Raw genomic sequence first — 20,675 nt, forward strand, 5'->3', positions numbered from 1 at the left:
TACAAGAGAGAGAGAGAGAGAGAGAGAGAGCAGACACATTTTGTATTGCAAATCGAAGAGGGGCTGGTAGCTGCAGTTTTGATTTTTAAAATGTGGCTATCTGCATTTGTAGGAGACCCTGACCAGGAAAAATGATACCATTTACAGATAAGCCTGCTTGCATGCAGCCTGTTCTAACTTCCCTTCTAGACTCTATACAGATTAAAAAAGGGGGTGATTGTGGAGCCTCTCCCCTTCTCTCTCTGCATTCCTTGGTGCCACCATGAGTATACTTGCATGTCCTATACGAACTGCATGTTCAGATCTTATAACATGAGCATTTTCTAGAAGCCACAAGTGCAGCACTTCTGGTTTTCATAGGGCCTGCAAGCATGTAATTTATCAGATGTGCACTTAAGGAGACTTCTTTAATGCCAAGACAGGGATCAATACTTGGACTGGTGGCAACCCCTCCCCTCCCACCTCCCACTTTAAAAGTCTGAGAGTCTGTCCCTGCAGCTCTTACTCACACGCGTAATCAAACTGACAGCAGCCAGACAACACACATGAGCAGGACTTCAGAATTTGGCTTTAAATCTCAATTTTAGATTTAGTAGGGTTGTAGCCATACTACGCTAATAGGTTCTTATTGCTAATCTAAGTGCTTTGTGACACATTGTGCAATGTGTCCACAACAGAGGGCCAACTTGTGTGATGCTAAGAGCTTCTGTTATGTGCTCCAAGCTGAGAAGTAGTGGGGACACTTTTGAAAGCTGTTGTGTCTCATATTCTGAGTGCCTTGGATTAATGCAACTAGACTCAGCAGTAAAAACCTATTCACTTTATTGAATAGCTTTTGTCTTCTATCTTAACACTGAATGGATTAAATTTGTCCAACATATCCTGATCCCAATGCACAGAGTCTTTTGCAAAACCAAATATGGGTTCTTGAAGACTGTCTCTTCTTCAGTTGTTCTACGGCTTTGGTCAGGAGCATGGAGAGGATTGTCTCTGGACATTACAGAAGGCCTGGAGATGAAGTTATTTCATGGGGTTTGCTTGATATCTCAATCTATTCATTATATTAAATGTAATTAATTATGGAGATATCTGTCGGTCTCTCTTCTTATACTGGGCCTGACACCATTATCTCTGTGGCTGTAGTTCTGCATAAGCACGTAAGCACATGTTTCTCCTACCGAGTGATTAAGTCCCATTGACTTTAACGATCCAAAGCCTATTGGAGTCGATGGAAGGACTCCCACTGACTTCAGTGAACATGGATTAAGCCCATAATTATTAACGTTAAGCATGTGTTTATGTACTTTGCTGAATCAGGACATGAGTCCTGTCAAAGCAAGTAGTTTTATTTTGATTAAAACACAAGAACTAGCTAAATATAAAAGGAACTGATTATGAGTTGCTGTCTTTGATTTTCTGGGTACAAATGTGCCCTTGGAAACAACCGCAATTATCGTTTGCAGCATGTAGTTGTCTAAGTACCTGATACCTGGATACAGTCTGGTGGTTAGGTGAGATGAGCCATGAGTTTGCCTTAAATTAGTTGCAAATGCTAAGCTTTGCCCTCTAAATTTGAGTCCCTTTTAAGAACTGGACCAAAATATCACATAAACATACACTGTTGTCTCACTTGTACTGTATCTTTTAACAAACCAGGGGTAATGGAAAATTTCAGTCATAAGTGCTGGACATCTTTCTGGGCCATAAAATTCACCATTCTCTCATGACAAATTAAAATCTCCTTAAAAAATGCAGAGGCCACTAATTTACTTAATTACCCACTTGCAATTAAACCCTGAATAATAAATGTCAATAACATGAAATATATGCTCTTTTTCTTTTAGGTACATTGCTCATTCTACTTGCTATGGTGATTCAATTAATACCATCATGTCCCTCCTCATGCCTGGTATGCACAGAAAATGTTACTCTGTGTCAAGGATTAACATATATACCAGGTAATCAAGTAAGACACTTCAAGAGAACTGATATTTATTATATACAGTGAGCTCACTGCAATACTCTAATTGTATTGACTGTTTCTGGACTCTGCATCTGAAAGCAAATCTCTGCAATTGCTGTCTAAAGAGTGATAACATTGTTTTATTTCTCTTTGCCTAGCGGCCTTACCAAAACTATTCTAAGGCCTTCAGAGGTAATTGAAAACCTTTGTTACTGAGAAAAGAGTCATTTCATGCAGCAAGACACTTAAAAAAAAAAGATTGTTTTAATAAGTTATTGTTCACATATTGTGCAAAGTTCAAGCCTTACACTGGCTGAACGAACTATGAATTGCCTCATAACCCTGCCAGGCAATTCTACAGCATTAGTAAGATTAAGTGATATACCAGCGATACAGATTAGAATCAAAGTGCATTATGACATTATAATTCTGAAACAATGGTTTCTTTTTATTGGGGCTAAATGAGCTGTGGAAATTCTACCAAGATATGTTGACTGTATTCATTACATATTGCTTGCTTAAGTCAACAATTTAATAAGACACCTTATTAACAAATTTAAACCGAATGTGACTTTCATACTGATGCTAAGTAACATACTTTGTTTATTGCAAAAAGCAGCAAATTTCTAACACGAGCTCAGAAAACAGAAAGGCATTATCAGCTTAAGAAACCAGAAGTACTAATAGCCATAAAACTAAAGAACTCTTGGCACTTAGACCATCTTTCATCCCTAGTTCTCAAAGTGCTTCACTAAGGTGGGTAAGTGTTATTAAGTCCAGTTTACATAGGGGGATGCTAAATCAAAGAGAGGTTAAGGTCCAGATGTAAAGCCCAGTGAAGTCAACAGGCTGCCAATGACTTGTCTAAAGTCATATAGGCCTTGATTCAGAAAAGTATTACACATGCTTAAGTCTCATTGAATCAGTTAAACATGTTCTTAAGAGGTGACCTGAAAAGGGACAGACTTAAGCACATACTAAACTACTTCCCTGACAGTGAGCTACTGACAGAGCCAGAAATGGATTCCAGAACCAAAAAAATCCAGGACTCCAAGACTGCTGTAGGTCTTGGGGTCAGAATACCTCGGTTCAAGCATTTCCCAACAGAATGTTAAGCCTGCTATGAGACTAGTGAGGGTACAATAATTCCAAACTCCAAATCATTAGAAATTAAGGTCCCACTTTGTTATGAATTCACCGACACCCAGAATGTCCTGACTGAGGGCTTGCCTACACTGGAAAATGTTTCAGCCGCACAGCTGCAGCGCTTCAGTGTAGAACTGCCTCCGCCAACGGGAGGCGTTCTTTCATTGGTGTAGGCAATCCATCTCCCCAAGATGCAGCAGCTAGGTTCATGGAAGAATTCTTCTGTTAACTTAGCGCTGTCTACTTTGGGTGTTAGGTCAGCTTACCTAAATCGCTCAGGTGTTCGGATTTTTCGCATCCCTGTATGATGTATTCAAGCCAACCTAATTTTCTAGTGTAGCCCAGGCCAGAGAAGACTAATGTTATTAATATTGCTATTCAATATTACTGAACATGTTACACAGATTGTATTTTGAATTCCCAGAATGTAACATTTGTAGGATCTTGTCATAAATATAAAGGGAAGGGTAACCACCTTTCTGTATACAGTGCTATAAAATGGCTCCTGGCCAGAGGCAAAACCCTTTCACCTCTAAAGGGTTAAGAAGCTAAGGTAACCTAGCTGGCACCTGACCCAAAGTGACCAATGAGAGGACAAGATACTTTCAAATCTGGAGTGAGGGGGGGAAAGGTTTGTCTGTCTGTGTGATGCTTTTGCCGGGAACAGATCAGGAATGCAGACTTACAACTCCTGTAAAGTTAGTAAGTAATCTAGCTAGAAATGCGTCAGATTTCCTTTTGTTTAATGGCTGGTAAAATAAGCTGTGCTGGATGGAATGTATATTCTTGTTTTTGTGTCTTTTTGTAACTTAAGGTTTTGCCTAGAGGGATTCTCTATGTTTTGAATCTGATTACCCTGTAAGGTATTTACCATCCTGATTTTACAGAGGTGATTCTTTTATCTTTTCTTTAATTAAAATTCTTCTTTTAAGAACATGATTGCTTTTTCCTTGTTCATAAGATCCAAGGGTTTGGGTCTGTGTTCACCTGTACAAATTGGCGAGGATTCTTATCAAGCCTTCCCCAAGAAAGGGGGTGTAGGGCTTGGGGGGATATTTTGGGGGAAGACGTCTCCAAGTGGGCTCTTCCCTGTTCTTTGTTTAAACACTTGGTGGTGGCAGCATAGGGTCCAAGGACAAGGCAAAGTTTGTACCTTGGGGGAAGTTTTTAACCTCAGCCGGTAAGAATAAGCTTGGGGGTCTTTCATGCAGGTCCCCACATCTGTACCCTAGAGTTCAGAGTGGGGAAGGAACCTTGACATGATGGCACAGTGGTGGGATCATTTTGAGATCATTTTGAACCAGAAGCACAGCAGGATTTTAAAAGGTTTTGTGAAAGGTAATTGCAGCTATAGATTCTGTCTCTCTGCCTGGGGGACAGAGCAGCAGGCATAACAAAAGAATTTTTCTGTAGGCTGAGAACAGCTATCAAGGGGGAAAAAAAAGTTAAAAGAATCACCTCTGTAAAATCAGGATGGTAAATACCTTACAGGGTAATCAGATTCAAAACATAGAGAATCCCTCTAGGCAAAACCTTAAGTTACAAAAAGACACAAAAACAGGAATATACATTCCATCCAGCACAGCTTATTTTACCAGCCATTAAACAAAAGGAAATCTAATGCATTTCTAGCTAGATTACTTACTAACTCTACAGGAGTTGTAAGTCTGCATTCCTGATCTGTTCCCGGCAAAAGCATCACACAGACAGACAAACCCTTTGTTTCTCCCCCCCCACCCCAGATTTGAAAGTATCTTGTCCTCTCATTGGTCATTTTGGGTCAGGTGCCAACTACGTTACCTTAGCTTCTTAACCCTTTACAGGTGAAAGGGTTTTGCCTCTGGCCAGCAGGGATTTTGTAGCACTGTATATTGAAAGGTGGTTACCCTTCCCTTTATATTTATGACAGATCTGATTGTCTAAAGATGACATCACCTGATGCCATGTGCAATTGCCATAATGTATGTGCAAAGACAGTATTTTGTGCACAAAGGGTTGCTTAGTTGTTGAGACACAGGCCTGGTCTACACTAGAAAATTAAGTTGGTTTAACTATGTCACTTGGGAGTGCACAAAGTCCACACGCCTTCTGACATAGTTAAGTTGACCTAATTCCCGGTGTAGACAGCTCTAGGTCAACAGAAAAATTCTTCCATTGCTCTAGCTGTGCCAATGGGAGAACCCCTCCCGCCAGCGTAGGTTCTGTGTACACTGAAGCACTGAATGGCACAGTTGCAGCAATGCAGCTGTGCTGCGGTATAATTTCAAGTCTAGATAAGGCCCCAGAATCAGATAAATGGACTGCCAGTCTCTACATTATCCAGCGTGAGAAAAAACTGATAGAAGCTACATTAGTCTGGCCACTTCATATTACCCATTGCCAGGGGAGATTGACAAAGTCCCTAAAAAGCTATGAGCAAATGATTTGTTTTTACTAAGCAACAAATCTTTAGGGCAAAACAATCTTTGACAGCATGTGCATAATGGTAAGTGCCAGGTTAAGTGCACACAAACCCTGTTATTTACACTCAAGCTAGAGTTTGGGTGTGCAAACAGGTAGCTCTTCATTCAGCCCGCCTGCCTACCCCAACTTGTGGATGCATTAGGCCTATGCATTGGGCTGCGTGCACACCTGAGTCAGAAGATTGTGAGTGCATGCACGGCTGAAGATTTAGTCATTCAGATAATGTAGCCAACCAAAAAAGGTTACTTTAAAAAGATTCACTCTACTCTTTTGAAGTGTTTGTACAGCACCTCGTGCAGTGGGGCCCTGCTCCATGACTGGGTGCCTAGACACTACCACGTAATTAGTAAGTCAGTGAGTCAATAAATGTTTTCTGTTAAAGCAACAGATTTTCTTTAATGCAGAAACAGGAACAAGCCACACAAACAAAAGTAAAATGAGCCTTCTTTCAACACCATTTTACGCTATCAGAAGCAAATGTTTCATTTACTTTATTAGCCTGAATGTTGCTGTACAGTCTATTGATTGTCATTTTAAAAACTGTCATAAGAGTCCAATAACTTAAGTGTGTTATAGAGATGCTGCAATAACTTATTGTTCTATCACTTTTATCATGCAAACACTGCTGGACTCCTGAAGACAACAATCCAAGTCACCCTCAAGCGATTATTCCAATTGGATGGACCATAGTTTGAAGTTAAGAGGATGTTTCCCTTTGATCATGCAGAGGCGTTTATTTAATGCAACACGTATCTGATAGGGGTCTTTGCTCACTGGCGCATATGGGACTGCCATGTGAAAATCCTCAGGGCATCCATAACAGAAAAGACCCCCTTCATGTTTATTAGTTTTAGTCTCAGGGGAAAGAACAACATCATATTGTAAAGGGGAAAAAAAACCAGTTGAGTTCCTAGTACAGATAAACAGTAATGCCCGTGACTTGGTTAGGTAGCTCAAATGCCAGTGCCTGTTCAGAAGGGGCGCTCTTTACAAACAACAGGGGTGCTGCAGGACAGGAATGAGGCCTGCTGACGGAGCTGTGTGTGAGAAGCAAGGACAGTGCTTTGCCTGCACTCTGCCTGGCACAAAATGTTAGTGTCGCACTTCCATAAGCAATGAAAAGTCCATCCCAAACTAACAACAGTGACAGCAGAAAGCCATGCTTTAACTTTGGCTTCTAGTGGAACAGATCTTTTTCTGTTTCTTGAACAAATATGTCATGTCAGTGCACAGCTAAAAAATTAAAATAAAAAATCTAATATTCTGATGCATGTGAAATTACATGCAGGTTATGATAAATTACCCAGCCCTTAGATGAGCTCACATGAGGGCTAGCTGGCTGCAATGTAATCTAGAAAAAACAGAGATTATGCTGTTGGGTTGGAGGAAGCAGCTGAAAGGGCTGGCAGAGTTTCTATTGGTGCCCCAGACTGAGGGAGTTTTGTTACCCAGTTTGTAACACAAGGGTGCAACCTGGTGGGTTGTTAAATCCTGGGCTGCTCCTGGATGCCAAAGCAGGGCCAATGGCCAACAGCTTCCCCATCCCCATCTATGCCTGGCAAGAAGAATGTGACCTTTTCTCCCGGATGCAGGGACCTTGCCACAATTATCCCCCTTTTTCATGTTGAGATTGATTGCTGCAAAGTCCTCTATACAAGGCTGAACCTTGAGACCGCTTGGAAACTGATGCTAATACAGAATGCTGCAGCCTGCTTATTAAGTCGAGTTTCATGCGGCAAGCGTGTTACATCAATGCTCTGGGGACCAAAACATTTCGGGGTGGGATGCAAAGGGTTAGTATTAACCTCGGAAGCTAGTCATCTAGTGTAGACACCCGGGAGATTCCCCATGCGCTGGTGCCATAGCTGAGACCAGTGGGGATACTAGAGCTGGAGCTCCATTGCTGTAGCTGGCATCAGGCTGTTCTCCGGGAGCGGCTCAGCCTCTTGGTCCACCAGAAGCTGGATCAGTTAACCATCCAAATGCACTGCAAAGCCTGTCTTTCCTTCAGGTTTTTGGGGAGGGGAGTGGGCTGAGGGGTTTGGGTCTATTTTAATTCCCTCAATACATTTGTCGGTGAATATTCATGTACCTGTCAAGCTGGGATGACCCGTCGTTTATCTCACATTATTCATTTATTGAAGGGGTGCCTATAAAGGATTTCAGACATCTACATAAATAAAATATGAAGCATTTCCTTAAAATCAGAAGAAGTGAAAAAATTATTTTCCCATCTGTAACAGCCCTTGTTAGTGTTAAGATATGGATTGAGACCCAGCCCATGCCTACATCCTGTAGGTAATGCCTCTATTCCTTTTTTACAGCTGCTCCTGGAACCACAAAAGCTTTAATTGTCACTGATGGAAATATCACTTCATTAGAAAGCTTCGACTTGTCCCTCCTGGTCAACATAACTCTACTAAGGCTAAGTAGCAACAGAATTACAGACATTAAAGAAAATGCTTTTAATGGACTTCGAGATCTGAAGACTCTACTTTTAGACCAAAACCAAATATCAAGCTCTTCTATCAGTGATAATACCTTCAGTGAGCTTCAAAAGCTGCAAGTCCTGGTGCTAAGCAACAATGCTTTGAGCAGCATCTATGGGACCTGGTTCAAAAATATGAAGGGCCTTATGAGACTGCAGCTAAATGGAAATCAGATCACTAATCTTACGGAGAGCAGCTTTGGAACCGCCTGTCTTGATAGTCTTAGGAGTCTGGATTTATCTAACAATTTCATTAGTTACATTGAGAAAAATGCCTTCCAACACCTACCTCAGCTGAAAGAAATGGACCTTTCCCAAAACAGGCTGGCGCTCGTTCCAGACATGTTTTCTCCACTCCCTCAGCTAATTCTTCTAAGCTTAGATCAAAATCAATGGAATTGCACATGCAAACTTTGTGATCTAGCTTTCTTCTTAAGGAGCTTTGTGAATTCTTCAATCAGGTTGCTCAAAAATGCCAATGATATAAACTGCAGAGCTTCCAAAACCCCCACAGTTCACAATGTGCTTGAGCTAACTGAGGCCAACTGTAACTCAGATCCTCAAAACTTTACTGCTATTCTAAAAAACAAAAAGATGAATTCCTATTGGCGGGATGTTACTCTGGTAGCTGTGCTTTGCTTTGTAGGTAATGTATACTCTGGCCCTCTACTTTTTTTTGCACATAAACTATCTTAATATCAGAAAAATATAGGCCAAACTTTTCAAACTTGGGTGCCTAATGTTAAAGGCCTACATTTATAGTTAGGCTCTCAAATAAGTGGTCTGATTTTCAGGAGTGCTGAATACACTCTGATCCAACTTGTGGGGTTAGTTGCCTAACTGTAGGCACCCAAGTTTGAAAATTATGGCCACAGTACTTATTAATTGGCCAGACTTTTACAAACCTTTATGTTATAAAAACATAAGAATGGCTGCACGGGATCAGACCAATAGTTCATCTAACTCAGCATCCTCTCTCTGACAGTGACCAGGGCCAAATGCTTCTAGCAGCTGGAGCTTTAAGGATGTCTGTGGCATGGGGTTGCGTCCCTGATCATCTTGGCTAACAGCCATTGATAGATCTATCCTCCATCAACTTATCTAATTTTTTTGAACCCAGTTATACTTTTGCCCTTCACAACATGCTATGCCAATGAGCTGATTGTGCATTGTGTGAAGAAATACTTCCTTTTGTTTGTTTTAAACCTGCTGCCTATTAACTTCATTGGGTGACCCTAAGCTCTTGTGTTTGTGAAGGGGCAGATAACATTTCCCGAGTCACTTTCTCCGTACCTTGATGACTGTATAGACCTCTCTCATACCCCTCCTTAGCCATCTCGTTTCTAAACTGAACAGTCCCAGTCTTTTTAATTGCTCCTTGTATGGAAGCTGTTTCATACCCATAATCATTTTTGCTGCTCTTCTCTGCAACTTTCCCAATTTTAATATATCTTTTTTGAGATGGGACAACCAGAACTGAATGTAGTATTCAAGATGTGGAGGTATCATGATTTATATTGCCGCATTATGATATTTTCTGTTTTATTATCTATCCCTTTCCTAATGGTTCCTAACATTCTGTTGGCTTTTTTTTACTGTGGCTACACACTAAGCAGATGTTTCCAGAGAACTATCCATGACTTCAAGATCTCTTTCTTGAGCGGTAACAGCTAATTTACTTGCCATCATTTTATATGCATATTTGGGATTATTTTTCAAGTGTGCATTACTTTGCACTTATCAACATTGAATTTCATTTGTATATTCAGTAGAACTTTCGACAAACATTTCATCACTTAGCCTAATATTCAGTATTGATTCAGAATGGGACATGCCAGGCAGCATTAGTAGCAGCCACTGTCACAAATCATTTTAGTGGAATGGGTTGGTCACAGTGTTTTTCTCGTCTCCGTCAAATTCCATCAAATACATAAAGAGTGTTGCCATCCTCCCTGCGGAATGAAGGAACAATTGTGCCTGGTATGTTACACAGATTCCTGTGCAGCTGGCAACTGCTGTCCTTGTACATACATAGGTACAGTTTTACCTTACAATCTAAAGTCTAGCCTGCAGCCATACCATTGCCTGAAGTCATACCACCTCAGGCTGTGATCTCGTTTGATTTCACAAGCTAAGAAAGGTTAGACCTAGTCAGTGCTTTGATAGGAGACTGCCAAGGAAAACAAACAAAACCAATCACAAGGGGGCTGCGTGCAATGAGATTGGTGATTTGGAAGGTGGTACTTCTCCCGCTGAGTACAGAGAGAACCAATGCCCCGGAATACTGCTGTACTGAGCTACCTGCAAACACTCAGCCCTATCTTGGCAGGGCGAGGGAGGGGGGAGGGATCAGCAGAGTGGAGTAATCCTTTCTCTATCACCACAGAGACAACCCCAACTTAATGGTGTAGCTTCCGCAATGCTAGCACCCCCCACCCACAGCCTGGAGGAAATGTCCCAGAGCATCTGCACAGTAGTGCATCCTGTGACCTGGCCCCTCGACCAACCATCACCTGTGCACTGCTACAGACTGAGGCCCTAGAGAGCTACCAACCCACCCCCTATATGCAGCTTCCCCACACCTCGCATATTAATACAAGAAGACAGAGTTATCTAAGGCTGTAAAAAAATCATATGACTTTTTACTGTCCTGTTGGAGACAGTGATGATGTAATTAAACATAGTATGGTAATGCATTCACAGAAGCAGGCAGAGTTAAGGTTGTGGCTTAATTTTGGCATTTCCTGATTTTGAGTGCTTAAAGATGCCACCTTAATACTTTCTGAATGGCGGTTTTCAGTACAGAATTTTATATATGACTTATCCTTTTCTTGTCTATGTGTCGCGTTTGTTGTAGAGTTGCTCATTCTAGGAGGTTGGGTTTTTTTGAGCTGTTTTTAACTTCATTTTGAAGAGTTTATATAAAGCTTCCTTCATTTGGGAGTCAGTGGGTGGCATTTCAAAATGGTAAAATGACCTTTCTAGAAAGAGGCGAGGGAATTTGAGCCTATCAGACTTGACAGCACCCCTTTAGTTCAGTAATTGTACCACAGAAGAAATGGAGTCTCAGCTTCTCCCTTCTGCTAAAGAAATCCCTAGTCATTACAAATATATTTGCTTCTTGAATAATTGCTATAGAAAATGTTGCACTAGATACTTCTATGGAAAGATGGAATAATACAGATAAAATATTCACTGCTTAATTGGATATTTTTTCTATATTTTAAAAACCCCGTAAGGCAGGAAACCTACCGTAGCAATTATAATTAATTACATTCCTACATGTACGTTTAACATTGGATGATTTATACCTTTAGGTACATGATTGTGTCTTTGACGAACCTTGTATCTGTCACAGGAGCTGTTGGTCTCACTTGCCTAGTTTTAGCCCTCCTTAACTGGAAACTTCAACAAGGCAAAGCAAATGAACACACATCAGAAAACTGCTGTTGCAGAATTCTAGATGAATCCCAGTGTGGTCATGAGCCAAGAAATTACCTCATTGAGGGATCCTGTAACTGCCACTTACCTCAGGAAAATGAAATAAAGGTCACGTCTGTTGTGGGGTCTGGAAGGGAAATGCCACTTCTACAGGAAAACAGGCATCAAGCAACAGAAAAGGCAGACACTATGTCCATAGGGCTAGACACACCACTCAGAAGCATTCAAAGAGAGAATGAACACAAAAAGAGTGGCTCATTTTTATGCCTTAAATGCAGAATGGTAGAATCATGTCCTCAAGAGCCTTATGAGAGTATGCCTATAACAAATGAAGCAGGTGCCCTAACAAAAGATTTCCACAGAAGAGTTACAAAACCAAGCACCTTTGAGCAGTGGGAAGATTTACAGACTACAGTGCTGCAGGAACTTTCACAGACTGATAAAGGTGAGTTTTCTTTTTAAAGACAGTACTAACAGGATCCAATGGCAGGCAGCAATATGAAATTTGAGATACAAAAATAAATGTTCTGGGCCTGATTCTCCACTGCCATGTACCTTGGGCAGCAATTGATACTTGAGCAAAGTGGGTGATTTGGTAACATTATACACCCACTCTGCATGGCTATAAATGACTGTAACAAGTGCAATGTGGTGAAGAATCAGGCCCAGACACAAGATGGTGAAAGTTTCCTGTGTCTGAAATTGGTGTAAACTCATGCCTTGCTTTCGCCAAAGTAGGACAAGTGTGAGATCCGTGTTAAAGAGAAGGACATTTGGCTGTCCTTCTTTGGGACACTGAGAAAGTAGACTGGTTTGTTGAAAAGCAGGGCAGTCCTACAAAAAGCAGGCTATCATGTTTCCCTAGTACCCCTTCCCACTCTCAAAGCTTTTTCTCAATAGCAAGCTTGTCTTTAAAAAGAAACACCCCCGCCCCACATACCCAAATTACAATAATGGGAGGATACTGGCATTTGATATTGACATTTGACTGGCTCTAACTCTAGAGTGGCTGTCCATCTTGTAATGATATCGCAGCTAATACTCCTTATGGAAGATGACAAATCAATAAAGTGACCTTGCATTGCCTTTCCACGATAACAAGAAAAGAAAAGGAGTACTTGTGGCACCTTAGAGACTAACCAATTTATTTGAGCATAAGCTTTCGTGAGCTACAGCTCACTTCATCGGATGCATACTGTGGAAAGTTTAGAAGATCTTATTATATACACACAAAGCATGAAAATATACCTCCGCCCACCCCACTCTCCTGCTGGTAATAGCTTATCTAAAGTGATCACTCTCCTTACAATGTGTATGATAATCAAGTTGAGCCATTTCCAGCACAAATCCAGGTTTTGTGTTGGAAATGGCCACCTTGATTATCATACACACTGTAAGGAGAGTGGTCACTTTAGATAAGCTATTACCAGCAGGAGAGTGAGTTTGTGTGTATGGTGGGGGTGTGTGTGAGAAAACCTGGATTTGTGCTGGAAATGGCCCAACTTGATTATCATACACATTGTAAGGAGAGTGATCACTTTAGATAAGCTATTACCAGCAGGAGAGTGGGGTGGGAGGAGGTATTTTTTCATGCTTTGTGTGTATATAATAAGATCTTCTAAACTTTCCACAGTATGCATCCGATGAAGTGAGCTGTAACTCACGAAAGCTTATGCTCAAATAAATTGGTTAGTCTCTAAGGTGCCACAAGTACTCCTTTTCTTTTTGCGAATACAGACTAACACAGCTGTTACTCTGAAAGATGACAAGAAAGGCACATTGATTTTGTGGCTGGTGTTGGAAAATACCTGCCTCTGCCACAATCTTTGCCAGGGATATAGATTTTCTTGCATTAACAAGTTTTTAAAAAGAAAACGCAACAAACTTCTGATATTTGGGGAAATCCTAAAATAATGTGTTCATGCTATTGACCAGGTCTTCATGCGCTCTCACAACTAAGGAGTCTTATCCCTACGTGAATCTCCTTTCTGGAGGCAGAGCTTTCTCTCAGTAAATGAAGTCCTTCTAGATATCTCTCTTCATGTCCTTTGCTCCCTCTCCTCTGCTTCTGTACTGTTCCCTAGGTATGGACTTCCCTCCTTAGCTCACTGAGGCAACACTCATGGTCTTGCAAATTCACTGCTTTCAGGAAGCCTCACGAACACTCAAACACAATAAAATCCTGCCAATCTGCCACTACATTAAACATATGCAGGCTATTCCTCTGGTTCTCTCACCTCATTTTGTGATCTCTCTCAATTTAGGTGAATTACGCAGGACAACATGAAGCACATTAGCTGCTTTGAGAGCTCCTATGACAACAGCTCGTATCCAGCAATTTATGGGTTTAGTTCATAACCAGGAATGTTATTGTAATATATTTATTTCATACATGTTATCTGTTTTCCTTTTTTAATGTAGAGATTTATTCCCCAGGGCTTCCACGTTATTCTCCAGATGCCACATGTTTATTAATTTATTTTCTAAAGTTGCTACTTATTTTAAAATAGGAGTTTTAAGCTCTTTTATGATAGGAAACGAATCTGGATTTATTCATTTGCTTTTAGAAGTGTCACTAAACGAATTCCTTTTTATGAAATATTCAGGGCTAAAGGCAGAGCTTTGGGAGAGATATTCCAAAAGGTTAAAGTGATGGAGACTTCAGGCTACATCACGAGAGGTGCTGAGCAAAATGGAATTAATGGCAGATGCAGGTTCTCAGCACTTTTCAATCGAGTTGTGTGAATAATGGATTTTCCAGTTTGTTAGCAATTCCAAAAAACCAGGAAAAAGCAGGTTTGGGTGGAACCAAAAATGAAATGTTTCAGAATTTTCAGCAAATCAAAAAGTAAAACAAAATCATTTCAGGTAGAAATGTTTTGTTTGACCCAAAACAAAATGTTTAATTTCAATTTTGAGCATTTTAAAGGTTTTGGATTTTTTAAAAGAAAAGTTGTTTCAAACCAAAAGATCAATGTTTCATGTCAAAATGTGTTGCAATGCAGTGTTTTGTGGTGGGTTTGATTTTTTGGCTTTTTGACACAAACAATTTTGCAAAACCAACACAAATTGGAAAAAAGCATCAGTGTTGCCAAATCCGCATTTTTCACCAAAAAAAGTTTTGCTGAAAAAAATGTCACCTAGAAGTACCCTCAAGGCTTCATGAGAAGGAAATTAGGGGTTAGATTCTGAAGCCTTTATTCACATTGGTGAGCAAGTTTCACAAATAGTCCCATTGACTTTAATTGGGCTACTGCTCCCATGAGTAACTGCTTGTTATTGGAATAAAGATTTCACAATCTGGCCCTTGGTTTGCTAGCTGCAGGTAATTCTGATTCCCCTCTCCCTCCCATCACCATCACTGTGGGCTCTTTACTAACCTAAAGGATGATCTACAAGGACACTACTGCTTGCTCTCATTCTATTGTCTGAGGGGTCACCCGCTCCACCTCTGTCTTATACCAGGGGACGGGGACAGGACAAAACATCAATATTGTGTGAATTGGCTCACTGAAGAGAATGGGGAAATGGTTCCTATGGTACTTTCTGCATGGACTCTGAGTACATCACCTGCATGATGCAGCCAAGTTCTATCAGTCTAGGCACTAGAGGTAACATTTTCAGAAGCACTGAAGTGACTTAAAAGCCTAAGTCTCATTTTCAAAAGTAATGTAGGCAGTTAGGAACCTAAGTTCCACTGATCCTTCAATGAGACATAAGCTCCTAAATCTTTTTTGAAAATGGGACTTAAGGACTTGTGAAAATACTGCCATAAAGATTCTTTCATTTCCTTCCAAACTCAAAATTCCCATATGACAATGCACCTTGCTGTCCCAAGACACTAGGTTAGTAAGAACAGGGAAATGTCATTGAAGAAAAAACAAATACAGTTATACAAAGGTAAACTGAATGTGAAGATAAATTGGAAGGAAGAAAGTGGGGAGGAAGGAAGTGGGGTTCCTACCCATTCTTTTGGTTGGCCTTTATTATTTCACTTAAACAACAACAAGAAAATAGACTTAATCAAAGCTTTCTCCTAAGCCTGACTATTCCTAGGGTTTTCCCTGCAGATCACCTCGCACCACATCCCTAATTCCCTGTGCAGACAGACACCTAACTTGCTGATATTTTGAGTGGCATTAACAAAATCTACCTGTTGGCATGAGTCAGAAAAATACTGTTGCATCTTTATGCAGTATTCTACATGCCAGACAGTACGGAATATCAGCAGAAGATATTGCTATACTGCTTTAACAAAATTATAAATACACACATTATTATATGGATAGTTCTGATTAAGATTGAAGTTTTCTGAACTTCTATCAGTTAATTTTAATTCAACTGATTAAAATGTGACCACAATGTGTGAGTGTAATTGCCACAGCGCTATAGAGTTAAAATGTTTTACCCAGATTGGACTGAGATGTTAGCTAAATGTTGGTGTTATACCATAAGCAGAGAGAGCTTTTTGGCACTATATACATAGGTGTTCCAAACATGTGCTTAGTCAGTGTAATAAAACTCTTCCATGTGCTAAATTCTAACATTTATTATTCAGCAGATATAAGGCATGACATATTTACTGGAAGATGTGCAATTCCTGCGCCTGCCTTAGCAAAAGAGAGACTTGAAAAGCATTTGACAAATGAATCGTGGCAGTCTCCATTAGAAGCGGAAGACGAGAGTTTAAAACATCATAGGCAAAGATATTTTATTACCAGCTCATCATCAGCACCTAACACACCAGTGGAATCAAAGGAACATTGTGTGCAAAAGATTTTACAAAGTCATAGATCACAACATGATGATCAATGTGGATTGCTGGAAAGGAGCAAAAATATTTCTTTGCAGCTACACAACTCCCTTATCTGTAAATATGTGAACTGTGATAAATTCCAGGGCTACACAAAAGAAAAGAAAGAAAATCACAGGGAAAATTTAAAGTTGGAGAAAAAGCAAACCAAAGCTCATAGAAGAGTAGTAGAAGATTGCTTTATGAATGATGAAGAGATGCCATTATCACAAGTAATTAAGAAAAGATATATACCAAAAAGTGTTAGCTTTTATGTACCTGACCTGGCAACAGTAAACAGGTTGGATGTGATGATGATGGACTCAAGTAAGGTAGGATCTAATGTTCAAAGAAACCAAGCTATCACTTTGGAAAGCAGAGAGCACAACAGTTCAGAAGCAAGAAGTGAAGAAGGTAAATTGTCTTCTGCTAAGGGAGATATTGGAAGGAAAACCTGCGTGAGGAAAGATGAAGCCAACTGGAAGAGTAAAATGAAAATTAAAGGACAAGCCTTTTTAACTGTAAAAGTAAATTTACATCCCCTCAGAAAAGTGAGAATCCACCCAGAGAAATTACCTTGCAGTGAAAAACCACAACAAAAATCCAACCATCAACACAAAGAACCACCATTTGAATCCAAGAAGAAACTGTCACAGGCTTCCAACAAAGAGCTGACAAGAAAAAAAAGAAAATCAAACCAAGGGTCTTCTGTAGTTCCCCAAGAGCAGCCAGATACCAGAGAAGAGAAGGAGATTTATTCCAAAAACGTTGCTTCACAATTCTCTGACAAGCAGACCTCGGCTAAGAGCAAAAAGGCTGAAAGTGCAACTATTATAACAAGTGCTGATGCAGCAGAATTGTCTGAAGAAAAGTGCAATAATCCAATAGTGAGTGTCCCTCATTCTTTTAAGAATATTTCTGATGCAAGAAATTCTAGAGCTCTCACATCTGTTCTTGCAGAAGCTGTAACGTACAACAGTAACTTACCTCCACCCTCAGCAAAGGAGATTGTGAGAAGTATTGCTCCAACTGTATCTCTTGCAACTCAGAATTTAGAAAATACTTCACAAGATGGGGCAAATGATATTTCCATATCCCTGTATTCTAGAGAGGTAAAGGAAGAAGACACAGGGGCTACAGAGTCATATGTATATGAAAATTCACAGACGACTACAAGAAAGGAAGAAGGTTGGGATTCTTCTTCAGCTCTTATTATCCAAACACAAGTCACAGACAACTAGCAGACAAAAAATCCCAACAGTGAATGTGATTTGGAACTAAAATCAGTTATAGAGAATACAGTAAAAAATGTCAATCAAGGCCAGATGGACAACCGAATATTAGAAAGCCAGAGTGAAAACTTAAAACAGGATAGAAAGATTGGAGAGTTGTGAAAAGGTTAAAGATCAATAATCATTAGAAGGAAATCTGCTTGCTGTGGAATCTTATAGTTTCACTGTTATACCACAGATTCCACCAGATATCAACCCAATGTCAACAGAAACATATTTTGTTCCCACAGAGCATCCAAATCACATCAGTAGTTTGCTTCTGTATACTGAAGCCAATGAGCATTTAATTTGTAGTAGCAAAGAAGGAACTGACAATACTGATAACCAGCATGGAACAGTTAACACTGAAGATGATGGGGTAAAAATAGAACAGAGAGAAAATAAACAGCCACCTAATGACAATGAGGAATTGTCTGAAGTGCTAATCCCGGACACACAAATGAACATGGATGGTATAGCCGAAGATATACCACAAATTCAGAATGATGTGGAGAGTGAAAAATGTAAACTATTTTGTACAAGCACTGTGAAAGTGTCTATTATGTCTAACACATCCAGTATCCCCAATTCTCCTAAAACTAGAAATATACTACCATGTAGCGACATCAATTTTCAAATAAACAATAATATGTACACGGAGAATGTGCAGAATTTGCAACACATTCAAAACAATCAACCTGATGAAGATAACAATATTCACGAAGAAGGTGAAATGCCACTGGAAGAGCACAAAGAGCCTTCTGTATTACCAGAGTTAAAAGACATTAGTTCTGAGGTAGAAAATGAGGTGCCTTTAATTCCTAGCAGAATAAACGATGTTGAAAACTCTGCTCCAAAAGCTACACTGTACCCACCATCTGCTGAATATGCTAATACATCACCTTTAGAGTCAGAAAAAAGTGAGAAAAATAACTCAAATAACAATCACATTCCTCTTTTGCTTTCTTCAAAACTACAGACAAACAACCCCAGCCTTTCTGAAAATTCAAAATTCATTATCGTGGCAGAAAATTTCAACAAGTCAATGAACATTAAACAATATTTGATTGAATGTGATGAAAAAATGCAAGACCAACCAACCAGAGACATTTTACTTGATTAACTGAATACCATTTCTGGGGAAAGGATAAGTCAGAAGAGAGACACATGTCTGGTATTGTCAGAGTAGCCAAACAGTAGAATTCAGAACAAGAGACTCAGAACAACAAACAAGAGAAAGATAAAACAGGGAACTGTTAACTGACCAGAGCAGCAATTGACATTTATGAACTGGAATATATAGCATGTATTTCAGGCAATGTACAAAATTACATTTACAACTACTATAAACCCTGCTATTCCTACTATGTACAGGTTACACCATTTAAAACATTTCTGTGCTACATTTATTACAGTCTTTGCTGAAGATAATGTAAAATCTTCTTTTTATCTGTAACTATTACATTCTATTTTAAATTCACCTAGATCTCTAAGATTTGTGGTCTCTTGGAGCAGTAAAACCTTTTATGCCCATTAAGTTCTTTTTGGGGGAAAGGAACTAAATAAAATTTGGGGCAACAGTCTGTATAAAGCCTGGTAAATTATGTTTAATCACTCGGTGGAGATCTCTGATTCAATCTTTTCAGACCCTCCGAACAATTAGCTATAATAGCTACAAGAACACAACGGTTTCTGTACAGAAAGGGGGTTAAGCAGCTCCAAGAGACTTGCATCTCCTCATTGTTATAAACTGAAGGTATTGAAAAATAAATATCTCATTAACATATCAGCTTCCTAGGATGGATCTCTTGGGCTAGGCAACACATTATAATTTGGTTTTAGCAATCCTTCTTATGAGAGAAGAATGGGCCTTGGAGAGCAAGAAACAAAATAAAAAAGAATATGTATATTTATGACAATGACATTTCATGGAATGTACAGAAAGAAAAGATCCTACTTAAGAGATGTATCAAGTTAAGAAAAGTAGAAAGCACCAAGAAGCATAGAACACTAGGGGCCAAGTCCATAAATCACTTGCATAAAAATATGTCCCAAATAATTGGGATACTGTTTCCCATTTTCTTCAGACACAAGAGTTATGAAAACTCATAACTCATGATTGCTGGCCATTTACTCTGTTTCAACCAACCCGCAGTATGTCTCATACGACTGTGTACAGTAGAGGTTCTTTAAAGTATTAATTTCCCTAGAAATTAACTGGAAATTTAACATCTAGCTTTCTTCCTCTTGTTCTGACCTCTACATGTCTCATTTTTTTTAGTACTGTACTAATACAGAGGCAGGGGAGATTGGACAGTAGCCTCAGTGCCCTGTAAAAATATAACTGAGCACCTGTGGAGTAACCTGGACCCTCTCTTTGAATATATGGATTTCATTTTGTCCAGAGAAGAGAAACCCACCAATTTAAAAGAGGATTTAGAAATGGGCCATCAGAACAGGTTACAACCTCCCACTTCTTTGGTATAAATTATAATACTGGCCACATAATGGAAACATCAAAGCTTTTTGTTGCTTGCCTAAATAATTATTTTCTTCTCCACATAATCCATCTACACTTTTCCTTTTCCCTCCTTTATTTGCAGACTCTTGTAGTTCCACTTCCCCTCTCTCTGCCTACCTCTTTTTGCCACCCCTTTCTCTTGCATTTCAATCAATCTATTTTTTCAGCCCTTTGGTTTCTTTCTTTTCCTTTCCTTCTCCTATTCTTCCTTTTGTGTCTGTTTGCAAGATTAAATAAAATATTCCTTCTCCCACCCAGTAGAAAGCCAAAGCATATGATTCATTTGGGACTGGAAAACAAAACAGAGCAGAAAAACCCTAACCATAAAGTAAGCACAATGAGCAAAAGGAAAGGTGTGTTTAGCATCCCCCACAAGTAGTCAGTGTGTAGCAGATGTATGATATATCTACCCAGATTGCCTTCACATCTTTACTGTCAATATCTTTTATATGTGAAGTTCAAATATTAAACAAATTAAGGACTCGATTGAGACTTTAGGCACCGCCCTGAGCAAGGGTGGTGCATGAGCAACATTACCCTCCTATTAGCCGTAGGAGGCTTTGTGACTCAGAGACATGCTGTTGAGTCTC

The 20,675-nt window shown here is 39.7% G+C and overlaps 2 protein-coding genes across 2 annotated transcripts in view; one reads left to right on the top strand and one right to left on the bottom strand.

Moving 5' to 3' along the window:
* TNNI3K (TNNI3 interacting kinase) overlaps positions 1-20,675 on the bottom strand; it is a 172,343-nt gene that overhangs the window by 23,038 nt on the left and 128,630 nt on the right. The gene's annotated exons all lie outside the window — the stretch shown is intronic.
* LRRC53 (leucine rich repeat containing 53) lies at positions 263-18,687 on the top strand. Its single transcript, XM_077824635.1, has 6 exons — positions 263-266; positions 1,845-1,958; positions 7,897-8,706; positions 11,419-11,946; positions 16,063-17,405; positions 17,764-18,687. Exons 1-6 carry the CDS (start codon positions 263-265, stop codon positions 18,685-18,687), a joined length of 3,723 nt encoding a protein of 1,240 aa, XP_077680761.1.

The sequence above is a fragment of the Eretmochelys imbricata genome, chromosome 8 (assembly GCF_965152235.1).
Source record: "Eretmochelys imbricata isolate rEreImb1 chromosome 8, rEreImb1.hap1, whole genome shotgun sequence".
In the NCBI taxonomy this organism is placed as follows: Eukaryota; Metazoa; Chordata; order Testudines; family Cheloniidae; genus Eretmochelys; species Eretmochelys imbricata.

Excerpts from the sequence above, each read along its gene's own strand:
- LRRC53 (XM_077824635.1), top strand. Across the intron at positions 1,959-7,896 it reads AGGATTAACATATATACCAG|CTGCTCCTGGAACCACAAAA; the intron begins GTAATCAAGTAA and ends CCTTTTTTACAG. Across the intron at positions 11,947-16,062 it reads ACTTTCACAGACTGATAAAG|ATATAAGGCATGACATATTT; the intron begins GTGAGTTTTCTT and ends ATTATTCAGCAG.